The following is a 14,686-nucleotide window of genomic DNA, read 5'->3' on the forward strand; positions in this document are numbered from 1 at the left end:
CTCTAGTGGGCATATGGGGCTGTGGTGGGCAATAGGAGGACTAGGGGCTCTAGGGGGCTCTGAGGGTGTGTAGGGGTTGTGGATCAGGTTGGATCTTAGGAAGATGTTTTTCACTCAGAGGGTGGTGACGCACTGGAACAGGTTGCCCAAGGAGGCTGTGGATGCCCCATCCCTGCAGGCATTCAAGGCCAGGCTGGATGTGGCTCTGGGCAGCCTGGTCTGGTGGATGGCGTCCCTGCACATAGCAGGGGGTTGGAACTGGATGATTTTTGGGATCCTTTTCAACCCAGGCCATTCTATGACTGTACAGTTCCATAGTGGAACAAATATAATATGCTAACTATGTAAAACATGGAGTCAGACCTGTGTGATTTGTCCACACCAGGAGGTGATTAGAAAACAATTTGTAAGCTACAAAGCTGCTTGCTGGAAAGGAAAAGAAAATAAAACTACAAGAAAAAGGGAAATCATTTCTTCCTGAAAATAGGAAGAATTATAGATCTGACATGAAATTTGGGTGAAGCTGCCTGATTTTATGAAGCTATTCCCATTATTTTCTTGGTGCTGTGTTTCCCAAATGAGTGGTTTCTGGCTGTGCTGCAGCACCAGTCTGCATGTGAACATCAACTCTGTTCACCATCTGGGAAGATTAGGACTTCCCTTCTCCTACCAGCACCACTGAATTACAGTTACTCAGTGGTTAAACAAAGGAATCCTTAAAGAAGGGTTTACAGCTGTCCTGTTGTCTGAAGTGCTTGGGGCATTCTGATGCTATTAAGCTCTATGTATTAACAAGTTAAAAAAGAAAAGGTAGGCATCTGATTGTTGTGACAGTTTCTAAGCGATTTGGAAAGCTGTACCACCCAACCACTCCTTCTATTTGATGGAGGTGACAAAGCTCAGTTTAATTTCTGACTGCTGTTTAAATTCTGAAGCTCGAGCTGGTTCCTGGAGCAGAAAAAGCTCGGAAGCTGTCCCTCCTACAAGCAGGCACCTCTGAGCAAAATATGACATCTCAATTTCTGATGGTAAGGTCAGGAGATCTGATTCCAGCATCTAGCTTTTGGCTTAATACTGTGTTAGTGGGACCTTTGGCATCTAGCACTTAATGATCTTGAAGGTTTCTTCCAACCCAAGCCCTCCCATGATCCTATGATTCTGTGATTTCATTCAGGTTTATTGAGATGAGTTCTCCTGAATGTGCTGTTCTCCATATGATTATAATTGGAGTCCAGATGGGTGACTGAAACCAGACACCAAACTTTCTGATGGCCAAAATTAAATGAAATCAATCCTTTACTGTGTCAGTAGTCTGTAACTAGAGCCCATCAGGTAATTCCCAGCCTCCTGCCTGTATCAGTGGCTGCACACAGTGAAAAAGTCTGATGGGATTTTAACCTCTAAAATGTTCCAAAGCAACCAGAGGGTGAATATATTCACTATGTAAATACCTGCAGGAATAAGCTTGTCATGTATGTCCTCAGGTACCACAGTAGTTAATGGTGGGACTCAGTAGGTCATGCTGAAAGTTGAGTCTGCTGATTTTGAAGGTCTTTTGAAGGTCTTTTCCAGCCTACATGACCTTATGCTAATATTTCTGAAATTTATTTCTGTTCAGCTCCCAGAAAACCTCCCACCCAGCCCCCAACTGACCCCGTGGTGAAAAATAAAACAGAAACCTCAGTGACGCTGGCATGGTCCCCTCCGAAGATGCACCGCCCCATTCCAGTCGATGGCTACATTGTGGAATGCAAGAAACTAACTGGCTTCACCTGGGTGAGGTGCCACGAGTCTCATGTCCCCGTCCCAGAGTTCACGGTGAGCAATCTGTCTGAAGAGGCTGATGATCAGTTCCGAGTGTCTGCAGTCAATGCGCATGGACAGAGCCCGTCTCTGGAATTCCCAGGGAGCGTGCACCTTGGTAAGCACAAAAACCCCAATGGAAATGGGTCAGTGTGTGCTGAGCAGCTGTGTTGGTTCCCTAAAGATGCTTCCTTTGACTTTAAGGTTAGCAGTGCATTAACACACCAAAGGCTTTCCTTTATTCCTAGTTCTCCTATCTCCTATCAACCTCCAGCTACCACTAAAGTGATACGAGTTGTTTCTGTGACAGAGACATGAATATCCTTATCTTTTGATATCTCACATGTGCAAGAGGCAGAACTTTCTGTAACAGATCTTAAGCACAGAAGTGCTTCTTCTAGCACTCATGCAAAGGGAGAAGTAGAAATGTACCTATGATTTAATCTTCCATCTCTAAATGAGATACCAGACTTGCATCTAAAGAGCATTAAGACATACATGTTCTTCCTCAGACCCAGTCCTGGCTGTGAAATCCCCCCTAACAACTGGTGAAGCTGTACCTGGAGGGGATGCCATGTTTACTATTGACCTTACAACAACGTGCAAGCATGCCAGCTGATGAATGTCTGCAGTTCACAGCTATTGGCCAGTGCATTCAGTCACCAGGTTTACCACTACATGACCATAGAGCAGTACTTTCAGCTGCAGGTTCAGACAGCCTTTCTGATTGCACTGGAATAGTTTAGAAGTAGGGGAGCAATCATTCCAATAATATCTCTATCAATCAGCTTTGCATGACAAAGTAGAACAAATAAACATTCATGATGGGAGGACCTGTTTGTCATTGGGTGGAAACCTCTGCAGAAGCATGTTTAGAGCATTATTAATCAGTAGAAGGAGATGTTTGGTTGATTTTTACTTAGTAAATCCAGCAAGAAGACCAAATGAAATATCTTGAATTGCTCAGCACTGACACAATGATGAGTGCAGGAACAGAAGGTGATACTTTTTCAGAGATGTTGCAGCAAACATTGACCACGTTAGCCTGATATAAATTGAAATAACGAGGCCTTTGCTCCTGACAGGTGCTGCAGTGAGATTTACCAAGAAGAGCAAAGATGTAGAAAAGATCTGCGCTCGGCTGCGTGAGGAAGCCAAACTGCAGGCTGAGCTTTCAGACACAGGCGCTACTGTGGAGTGGATGAAGGATGGGAAGGAGCTCAAGGCCAGTGAAAATTATGAACTGCAAATTGTGGGGAAGAAACACACCCTGAAAATTCACAACGACTCAATGGATGATGCTGCAAGTTATCAGTGCATCTGTGAGGGGGATAAAATGCTCTATCAGCTTTCAGTGAAAGGTATGTGACAGTCTGGGCTGTGCTCCTCCTGCCCAGGGCCAGCAGACTGCATTCACCTGACTCCCCGACAGTCCAGCTGTTGTCAGACAGCATCTGGGGTGTTTTCAGTGGCTGTTTTGACTTGAACTGGCCAATCTGCTTTGTAGAGCCATTTGATTTCTGTGTTCTGTCCTGTGATTCGTCCCTAAGATATAGAGGAAATCAAGGGAAAGACAGGAAAAAGAGCATCCCAGCCTTCCTGCTCTTCTGTCAGGGTGGCCACAAGAGATGATGTCAACATCTCTTTTTGTAGCAGTGATCCCAAATGTAGAAAACACCTGTGAAGAGTCACAGGGACTAAATTGATGGAGAGCAGAACTTCCTGCCAAGGCTTGTCAGCTAGTCTTAATTTTGCTTTTCTTCTCTCTCTTTGTCATGTTAGCATAATATTTCATACTGGCAGGTCTGCCCATAGAATTAACTGGCACAGGCTGCCCAGGTAGGCGGTGGGATCCCTGGAGGTGTTCAGGAGCTGTCGAGATGTGGCCCTGATGGATGTTATCAGGGGGCATGGTGGGGTGGGTTGGGGTTGGAATCAAAGGAGGACCCCCATGTATTTCATCGGGAAGCACTACTGGTAATAAGACCTTTGGAGCAAATCCTGGTAGGGCCACGCTCAGCTGGTCCAGTCTGGAGGCTGTTTCTCCTTACTGCAGTATCTGCAGTGAAAACCAGCAGCTGCTTTTGTGTGGTTGGGCTCACATCCAGCAGTGGTGAGGGAACTACAATGATAAGAGACAGTTGCTGAAAAAATGAATGAAATTTGACTGTATGATAGGATGGAGTTAAATGTATTGACAGGATCTCAGTCATCCCAGTGTCCATCAGCTGGCTCTCGAGCTCCTAAATACAGGCATTCTGTAGAACGTTGTTGAATTTGTATTATACATGCGTGTTCTTGGAACTGCAGAACAAATGCATGCATAATCCAGACTTTGATTTTAGCAGCTCTGACTGTGCTGTCTCAACAGACCCAACTCAGTTGTGTGCGCTGTTTTGAAATGATATGTTAACAAGAAGTTGGAAAACAAGCTCAATTACCCTCAGTAAAATAGGACCGTGGACTTAGGCTTGAACTTTTGGCTAAGACAGTGGTGAGATTTTGAATCTTTGAAGTCAATTATTCCACTGTGTGTTAATAAGGGCCAGTTTTATCATCTAACTTTTGCACTCCAATTAATTTCCATAAAGGAATTATTTTTTTTCTTTTTTCTTTTCAGTCCTAAGTGATATCTCTATCTTTTAGGCTTGATTTGTTTGCCAGGGGGTTACAGTGCAGTAATAGATACCCCCTCCATTGATTTCCTTCTAGTTTGCTTGTTCCAATTCTTTCCTCAGTTTTCCTATTTTAGAATTTTCTTGAAGCCTTGGGCTTCTTCCTTTGGCTCTGTCCCCTGTACAGTGTACGTCCTTCAACTTGTGGAGATAAGGTAATCTGGTACGTGGTTTATAAAAGCTGCCAATTTGCCAGCTTCTGAATTAGAATCTAGCAATTAGAACTAGGATTAAACGTGCACGTTTGATCTTATGATAAATGAATGCCTCATGGTCACCAATGTCCCTGCAGTTCTTTACCATCATATGTATTTTGTGTCTTCATATTTTGTTTCAGCACTGGCAAACTTCGTAATCAAAGAGACAAGTGGAGGAGTAATCAGGGCCGTTGCTGGAAAACAAGCTGAATTTGTTTCTGAGACCTCTGAAGCCAATGTCATGGTGAAGTGGTACAAAAATGGCAAAGAAATCAAGACCACTAAGAAATTCACAATGGAAGATAAAGGGAAACTGCATAAGCTTGTGGCTTCAGCTGTAACGAAAGAAGACGAGGGAACATACATCTACACAATTGGAGATGACACTCTGATTTTTGATTGGAAAGTCTCAGGTAAGTTTGTGAGGCAAACATAGGATCACAATCCATGTAAAGCACTTCAGACTTAATTCATTTTATTTGTCCAACGCTGTGGGTTTCCAGTATTTAGGACAAAGATTGCATAGCTCTATTGAAGCAATTCTGACCTTCCTGTTGTCCCTATGCAAATCCACAGTATGAGCAAATAATGTAACTGTGTTGTGATGAATTCAAGACAGCCTTAGCTCCAGCTGGGGCTGGAGTCACGACTTGAGCCATGACATCTGGGCTTCATTCATCTAGTTCATGTATTGCCTCAGCACTTACATCATCTTTAAACCTATGACTGAAATGGTCCTAAGTTATTAGCATGGGAATCCTGTCTCCTCTTTGGACAAATTAAACTCCACATTTGGAGAGTTGAGTGTCTCCTGCTGTACCCGAAGGACATTGTGATCTCTGAGGTGTCTCCCTGAGGTGCTGTAAGCACAGCCATTAGCTCATAGTGCAAGTAAAGCACTGTTAGGTCAAGCCTGGAGGAGTAATGCTTGTCACTGACATGTTCCTGTTCAGGGTGGAGCTGGAGGGTAAAATAACACAAGAAATTGTCATTGAAATTCAATATCTGTGAAATTCAGCTGGTTGCATTCACAGAACCTGGCGTTAAGATCTGTTTTCTGTTTTATATCTTGAGCCTATTTTCCATAACCCAGTCCTCATTTATGAACTGAAGCTCTACTGAAAGCCTTTCGCTGTGTATGCTCATGCTGCAGTGCAGCGCTTGTGACCTTTAACAGCACATTCACGTTCCTCTGATCACAGGATCCTTACGGTTGATTAAGACCCTCTAGTCTGACTGCTCACCCATCACCACCGTGATGCTCACCATCAGCTTAGCTAAAAACTCAGCAGAGATGATAGATCAAGCACAACACTGGATTTGGGGTGGCTAGAGATTCCTAAGATATTGAAGGATTGCTTGCAGGTGGTATTGGCTCAGGTATTCACCCTGCATCCCACCTCCTGTTCTGTTTGGTTGAGAATCATGCATTCTGCAATTTCACTTTGTAATTCAAAGACCCTGGCTTTATCTGTTGAAAAACTGATCTAAAACAAGCCAAGAAGACTCCGTTGGAACTGGTTGATGCAGAACAAAGGCATCCCCAAAGGACAAGTTGCACTGTTTGATGAACATTATTGGATGAGAGCTAAGCTAAGATTTAAAAAGTTCTGGGGCTGTCTCTGAGCATCAAATACAGAGGAAGCCTGCATGATTCCCTGAGAATGGATACCTCCTACTTTGGTGTAGGGTTAAGGGAACACTAGCAGTAACTCCTATCACAAAATGTCACATGGCTCAGACAAAATGCCATCAAGAGGGCTTAATTAGGAGCACCAAATGGTCGCAAGATGGTCTTAGGGCAGGGAAGTAATCTATCTATGTGATATTGATTGATGCTATTAGTTCTTAACAGCTTGACTCTAGAAGGACTGTTGTTCTTTGGTCACCTAGTTATAAAAGAATAAATGGCTCCTGTCTATTACAATTTTTAACGCATTTTTTGTTCACTGATGCCATAAATGTTCCTGGCATAGTAATTGGCCTTGGTATATTCAGTGACTGAAAGCAACAGTTGTTGCTCTAAGAAATGCAGTACAAAGCTAGGTCTGCCTGTAGCTGACAGCCATCAGCTTGCTCCTCAGGCAGGTTCTGTCTGTGTATGGGAGATCACAATGTGAACCACTGATTGATCAGCTGAGGCAAGTGTGGGGTCAGCTGTGGGAGCACAGGTGAAAGTTATGTAGCTGTGCTCCCTGGAGGGGTGGAGTTCGACTCCACCTCCTCTGAGACCTCATTTAAGGGCTGACCCTCACTGAGGCAGCATCTCTTGGAGATTGCTCACCAGGGAGGATCACCTCAGCTCTGGTGAGTTCCCTTTTCCTTATATCTTCTGTTTTTCTACCATTTTACTTGTAATTGCTATCCTTGTTAATACCAGCATAGTTATTGCCAATACATTTGGCAAGCCAGGCAGGAGCCACTGACTTGGCTTCTAGAAATATAAGGAAAAAAAAAAATGTCCTTTGTGTGGAAAATCTTTAATTGGTACAAGGGGGAGAAGACCACCCCCTTAGGGACATGCCTTCCTGGACAAATTCCAGGTTTTGAGGCGTCCCCATATTACCAATTAGCAACAATTATTGAACAATGGGGCCCTTTAAGAGTACCAAATAACATGGACGCCTATTGTCTAACTGATTACTTTCTAGGACTACAAAAAGATATCTTAATTACAAAAGAAAAGCGAATGGCTGCATCTATGGCAGCCTGGCCATTATTAAATGCTTTAAATCGGGCAGAGATAAAATCAAACAACATTGCACATGAAAATGAATTGTTAAAGGCCCGTATTGAAAAATTGGAGGGTGAGATCAATCTATTGACAGGAAAAAAACCGTCATTTTCTTCCTCCAACCCTCAAATTAGATACATTTCATTTAATGACGATCAAGATCCTGAAGAAATGAATCAAAATAAGATCACTAAATCTGATCTAGAAAAACCATCTGAGACGGACTCACTAGAAGTCCGTCCAGTAATAACTCAAAAAACAAAGAAAATTCAAGATCGACCAGCAGGAGTGCCTCCTGATCAATGGCCCCCTGCCGAATCTGTTTTACATGTAACAGCCCGTCCATATACGCCTACTGAACTCATGGACCTAGTGCAACGATTTAGGCAAAGGCCAAGGGAAAGTGTTCCGGCTTGGTTATTACGGTTATGGGATTCAGGGGCAGATAGTGTACTGGTTAGTGGCCCCGAAGTATCTAAGTTGGCCACAATAACAGTACATCCTGCCCTTCGGCAGAGACTGTATGCTGGGACTCAGTTCCCTGAAGAAAACCATTCAATTGTAGAATGGATAACGGCTGCTTGCCGCATGGTGTGGACAAATAAAACTGACATGCCAGTAAACACAGGGATGTGGTCTTCTATGGAAGACCTTCAAAATTATATAGGCGAATTAGGTATGAGAGAGGCTATCTACGAAGACACATTCGATAGCCCTGATATGGTTAAATTTTCTGCGGGAATGAGGGACCTAATTTTACAGTAAGCACCCTCTCATATGTATGGAACCTTGGTTTCCATACTTAATCCAGTAGTATCCGCAGAGGCAGTAGTCCAACAAGCCGCCCAATTGGTAGCAGACCTCGGAGAAACTGAGCGTTTACGAGCTAAGCGCAATATCAGGGTGATTGAGGATGCCGGGGCTTTTCCAATAGTGCGAGCCAGAAGATCGGCCCCGCGAACTTCTCGGGCAGGACCTGTTAGGGTATCCCGGAAACAAATGTTTAATGATCTGCTCCGGGCAGGCGTTCAGTTTTCAAAAATTGATGGGCAGCCCAATCAGGTTCTCCTTCAGTTGTGGAAGCAACTGAAGGATGAACAAAAATTTCAGAATAAACCCAAACGGCCAGGGATAAGATTTATAGAGCGGCGACCAACAACAACATGGAATTTAGAAGATTTTATAGTTCCAAATAGGAAAAAGAAGCCACCTCAGGTGCCTCGGGTTATGACACCGGAGGTATCGGAGGTAAAAGACTTGAATCTGGCTCAGTTCATGGCTTGACGAGGGATGTCAGTCCTCCTAGGGCCTCTAGACGGGACCGGAGGCCCTATGTGGAACTGACGATATACTGGTCCCGAAAGAATATACAGAAGGTTATGGCCCTAGTTGATACCGGGGCAGAGACATCTATAATATATGGAGACCCAACTAAATTTAAAGGTAATAGAGTGATGATTGGAGGTTTTGGGGGACAAACCATTCCGGTCACCCAAACCTGGGTAAAACTGGGGGTCGGGCGTCTTCCACCACGGGAGTACAAGGTATCCATTGCCCCAATTCCAGAGTATATATTAGGAATTGATATCCTGTGGGGTCTGGCTCTCCATACAACAGTGGGAGAGTTCCGATTGCGGCAGAGATGCATTAGTATCCGGGCAATCCAGACAATATTGAGAGGCCATGCAAAACATGAGCCTATTTGTTTGCCGAAGCCACGCCGGATTACTAATGTGAAACAGTACAGACTCCCGGGTGGGCAGGATGAAATAACAAAGACGGTGCAGGAATTAGAAAGAGTGGGTATTATAAGGCCTGCACATAGCCCATATAACTCCCCAATATGGCCAGTGCGAAAACTGGATGGAACATGGAGGATGACAGTAGACTATAGGGAATTAAATAAGGTCACGCCACCTGTTCATGCGGCTGTACCCAATATTGCCTCCCTAATGGACACACTAAGCAGGGAAATCAAAACATATCACTGTGTCTTGGATTTGGCGAATGCATTCTTCAGTATTCCAATCAGTGAAGAATCGCAAGATCAGTTTGCATTTACATGGGAAGGGAGGCAATGGACTTTCCAGGTCCTACCCCAAGGGTACGTACATTCGCCCACTTTTTGTCATAATTTAGTGGCACGTGATCTGGCTAAGTGGGAAAAGCCAAATAATGTCAATTTATATCATTATATTGATGACCTCCTGTTAACATCCGATTCGTTAGAGGCGGTGAGACAAGCAGCAGATTTGTTGATAGCTTACCTGCAGAAAAGAGGGTGGGCTATAAACCCACAGAAGGTGCAAGGTCCGGGGCTATCTGTAAAATTCCTGGGAGTAATTTGGTCCGGGAAAACCAAAGTACTACCCAGTGCGGTAGTAGATAAAGTCCAAGCGTTTCCAGAAAAGAGTCCCGTTCAGGAAGGAAGATATCCTATTCCTGAAGATGCCTGGTATACGGATGGGTCCAGCAGAGGCAACCCGAGCAAGTGGCGAGCAATAGCATACCATCCCTCTACTGAGACCATCTGGTTTGATGAGGGGGATGGTCAAAGCAGCCAATGGGCAGAATTGCGAGCCGTGTGGATGGTTATAACTAAAGAACCTGGTGACGGCATCCTGAACATCTGTACAGATAGTTGGGCTGTGTACCGGGGGCTCACTCTGTGGATTACGCAATGGGCTACCCAGGAATGGACTATCCACGCCCGACCGATTTGGGGTAAAGACATGTGGGTAGACATTTGGAATACGGTCAAACACAGGACAGTATGTGTCTACCATGTCTCTGGTCATCAACCCTTGCAGTCACCAGGAAATGATGAAGCTGACACACTGGCCCGAATCCGATGGATTGAGAATTCACAATCTGAAAATATTGCCCGTTGGTTACATCAGAAGCTACGGCATGCTGGACAGAAGATAATGTGGGCAGCTGCTAAAGCATGGGGGCTGCCTGTACAACTATCTGATATCGTTCAAGCATGTCAGGATTGCGATGCTTGCTCAAAGATGAGACCGAGACCGTTGCCTGAAACAACATCCCACATTGCTAGAGGATATAGTCCTCTTCAGAGATGGCAGGTCGACTACATTGGGCCCCTCCCTCGGTCTGAGGGGGCGAGATATGCCCTGACCTGCGTTGACACTGTAAGTGGACTGCTGCAAGCCTATCCTGTACCAAAGGCAAATCAAGCATACACAATTAAGGCACTTACTAAACTGATGTCTGCATACGGGACACCTCAAGTTATCGAGAGTGACCAAGGGACTCACTTCACTGGAGCGATGATACAGCGCTGGGCAGAAGAAAACAACATTGAATGGCGATTCCACCTGCCATATAACCCAACAGGGGCAGGCCTTATTGAACGTTATAATGGTATCCTTAAGGCTGCCCTGAAAACAGACTCTCAGTCCCTGCAGGGGTGGACAAAAAGATTATATGAAACCGTGCGGGACCTGAATGAAAGACCTCGGGATGGCAGACCCAGTGCCCTGAAAATGTTACAAACTATATGGGCCTCCCCTCTTAGGATCCAAATTACAGGCACCGATAATAAGGTAAAACCGCAGGTTGGTACTGAAAATAATCTTCTGCTCCCTGCCCCTGAGAATTTAGAACCGGGAATCCATAAGATAAATTGGCCTTGGAAGGTGCAGGTAGGACCCAAATGGTGTGGCCTACTTGCACCTTGGGGGAGATTATTGGAGGTGGGAGGTTCAGTCACCCCCTCGGTGATAGGTACATGGCCTACTGACATCGTGGTCAATACTCCGGCCTTTATTGCTAAAGGAACACCTATTATGTCCCTATGGCAGATCAAGACTCCTCCTCTGGTGCCAGATATAGTTATACAGCCACAGATATCTGGCCAGAGGGTATGGTATCGGAGGCCGGGACATAATCCAGTACATGCAGAAGTATTGACCCAAGATAAGAATACGGCCTGTATCTTGCCCTGGAGGGCGGATCTTCCCCTCCTAGTACCCTTGAAACATCTATATTACTCCCCTTAAGATTGATTCTAAGCCTCTAGGACCATTACTCTGGACTGATGAAACGCAGACGGACCTGCACTTCAAGATGATTTGTCTCCGGTAACATCTATCAAGCACTGGCCCATGGAAGATCATAAACACCCATCCAATCATCATCATTTGAATAATATCAACATCTAATGCGACGGGAGATTGTATCAGCGTCGTGATTGGGTCTCTGTAATAAGGGGAACTCACCTAATCATTGGTTCACGTTGTGAAGGGGTGGAGTGTATGGGAGATCACAATGTGAACCACTGATTGATCAGCTGAGGCAAGTGTGGGGTCAGCTGTGGGAGCACAGGTGAAAGTTATGTAGCTGTGCTCCCTGGAGGGGTGGAGTTCGACTCCACCTCCTCTGAGACCTCATTTAAGGGCTGACCCTCACTGAGGCAGCATCTCTTGGAGATTGCTCACCAGGGAGGATCGCCTCAGCTCTGGTGAGTTCCCTTTTCCTTATATCTTCTGTATTTCTACCATTTTGCTTGTAATTGCTATCCTTGTTAATACCAGCATAGTTATTGCCAATACAGTCTGGATGGAATGAAGGGCATGAAATACTGATGTGCTCATCAAACGCTGCTTGTTAGCTTAGAGACAAGGTGTTGAATTGGTTTGTTCATGTATTGCAAACAGGTTACTTAGCTGCCTTCATTTTAGCTTCAGAAGAACATGTGCAGAATACAGAATTGATTAGAAGAAATAAGAACTGTCTGCATAGAACTTACTCTTTCCTTACACAGGAGAATCAAGCACACGTTTGTATGTGAGTACCTCCAGAGGTGAAACTTGATCCCCCAGATGTAATGAGCAGAGACATTACAATCAGTTCTAACTGTATCTTAATGCTGTGCTGAATAAGCCTGAGTCAGGATGTAAACCACTTTCTCTTTTTTTCTTCAGATGAAGCCATTAATGTTGTCAGCAAGTCCAAAACGACTCCAGAAATATCAGTCAGTCCTTCTGAAGACCTGGAGCTGGTGTGTGAGGTGTCAGCTGCAAGCGGAGCTGTCGTATAGAAGAAAGATCAAACAGAGGTGAAGCAGGACCAGAGGACAACCATCATCTCCCAGGGGACGCACCGCAAGCTCATGGTCAAAAATGTGACCCTGAAAGACCAAGGGAGCTACAGCTGTGAAACAAAAGATGACAAAGCAACATTCCAAGTGAAAGTCAGAGGTGAGAAAATGCTTGGAATCCCAGAGATAAAGGAACACTTCATTTTGTGTGTCTTGCATTTGGAGGATCAACTTACAGCCTCTCTGGTGCAAAACATTTTGGCTATAGGACTTTCTTTGTCATCTAGTGTCATAGCAACACTTTTCTACATGTGCTTTTCCATCCAGGAATGAATTACTGCAACAAACAATAGGCAAGGAGGGTAACTTGTGCAGCTCTTGTAGTCAGCTGGTGTCTGCAGGGTTACAGTGCAAGAGCACACCAGGCATGCAAGGAGTGAGAAAAGGGGAGGTGTTTGATGAGATCTGGTTACAAAATTTGAATGACACAATGAGGTGGAAAATGCCACTAATCAGACTCATAAATGGCCTGGGTTGCAAAGGCCCACAGTGCTCATCCAGTTCCAACCCCCTTCTTCCTATGTGCAGGGTTGCCAAGCAGCAGCCCAGGCTGCCCAGAACCACATCCAGCCTGGCCTTGAATGCCTGCAGGGATGGAGCATCCACAGTCTCCTTGGGCAACCTGTTCTAGAGGGCCATTCCCTTCTGATTTACTGGAAATGTAGAGAGACATCAGAAGAAACAAAGAGAAGGGAGGAGGTTCAGCAGTGCATGCAGGTGTTCTAAATCTCATGTCCAAATCTGCTATCAGACTGCGAAATGTTTAGATTTATGATATGATATGAAATGATATGCCTATTCATTTCCCAAGGCAAAATAGAGGGGAAAGTATTTTCCTGTCTTAATGAGGCATCATGATGGTCCCTGTGAAGGGCAAGTATAATGAAAATGGGGAACTGGAGTAAGCTCTGCAGCAGACTACAGCAAAATGGTGTGACTGTTGTGATGTCCCTGCAGAGAAAGAAGACGTGTTTACAAACAAGGACAAGGTACAAAAGGAGGTGAAGGCTGCACTGACTCAAAATGCCACGCTGAGCTGCGAGGTGGCCCAGGAGAAGATGGAGGTGAAGTGGTACAAGGAGGGGAAACTGATCACCTCGAGCAAGAAGTTCAAGGTGGAGTCAGAGGGCAAACAGTGTCGGCTGGTGGTGATCCAGGTAGAGAAGAAAGATGCAGGGGAGTACAGCTGCGAGGCTGCTGGCCAGAAACTCACCTTCAAGATTCATGTCACAGGTGAGAGAGAACACATTTTGGCCTTTCATTCTAGAATGTTTTAGAAAACGGTCATTAGTTTGTAAGTTTTCCCTGCTATGCTTAAAATTTTTGGAGCTGAACTTTGGGGTGGTTAATTTCTGATGAGGAAATTGAACAAATTATTCTAAATACAGTTGTGAGGCAGCTCCATCTTTTAAAATCTTCAGGAATTTCCTTTTGCTGTGGGAATGAGGCCATAGACAAGAAAGTTCTGATTGCACTTCTCCATTCCCACGTGCCTGTACCACTAGAACAACTCTGCAATGCAGCTGCGTCTCAGGAAGTTTCAGAACAGGGGCTTTGTGTCAAGCACTAGGGGGTGTGCTCTATGTAACATGTTTTTGTCTTGGAAGGGCTCATTTAGCATGGGAGAGAATACTACAGGAATGTTTTGTATAAGTTGATGTTTTGAAGACATAAGTAAATGGCAGCTAGGGGACGAAAGAGTCATGAGAGTCATACAAGAAGCATCACAGAATGCCTTTTGTTGGAAGGGACCTGGAGGATCATCCAGTTCCAATCTCTGTCCTGGAAAGGAACACATTCTTTGTGACTAGGTTGCTCTAACACCCATCCAGCCTAGACTTGAATGTTTTCAGGGATGGGGCATCCATAAATTGCACAACTTCTCTCCACATCATTCTCTTGGGGCATCAGACTGGGAGAACTGATTCATTTTTCTGACTCCTTCCCCAAAACCTGCTCTTCTTTCAAGAGGCCAAACTAATGTATCTCTCTCTTTTCAGAGCCAGAATTTGTATTTACAAACAAGGAGAAGGTACAGAAGGTGGTGAAGGCTGCAACAACAGAAAATGCCACGCTGAGCTGCGAGGTGGCCCAAGAGAAGATGGAGGTTGTCATCAATTTATAAGCAATGAGCCAATAATGTTCCAATTATAAA

General features: G+C 44.8%; 1 protein-coding gene across 1 annotated transcript in view; it reads left to right on the top strand.

The window, feature by feature from the left end:
- LOC146760332 (myosin-binding protein C, cardiac-type-like) overlaps positions 1-12,625 on the top strand; it is a 56,426-nt gene extending 43,801 nt beyond the window's left edge. Inside the window, exons 2-3 of the mRNA XM_085551413.1 lie at positions 2,889-3,164; positions 12,356-12,625. Coding sequence (XP_085407539.1) covers positions 2,889-3,164; positions 12,356-12,471 — 392 coding nt within the window. The 3' untranslated portion in view covers positions 12,472-12,625. The remainder of the gene's footprint in view (positions 1-2,888; positions 3,165-12,355) is intronic.
- The last annotated feature ends 2,061 nt before the right edge of the window (positions 12,626-14,686 follow it).

The sequence above is a fragment of the Coturnix japonica genome, chromosome 6, assembly GCF_054131305.1.
Source record: "Coturnix japonica strain WE chromosome 6, WE-NBRP24, whole genome shotgun sequence".
Lineage (NCBI taxonomy): Eukaryota > Metazoa > Chordata > Aves > Galliformes > Phasianidae > Coturnix > Coturnix japonica.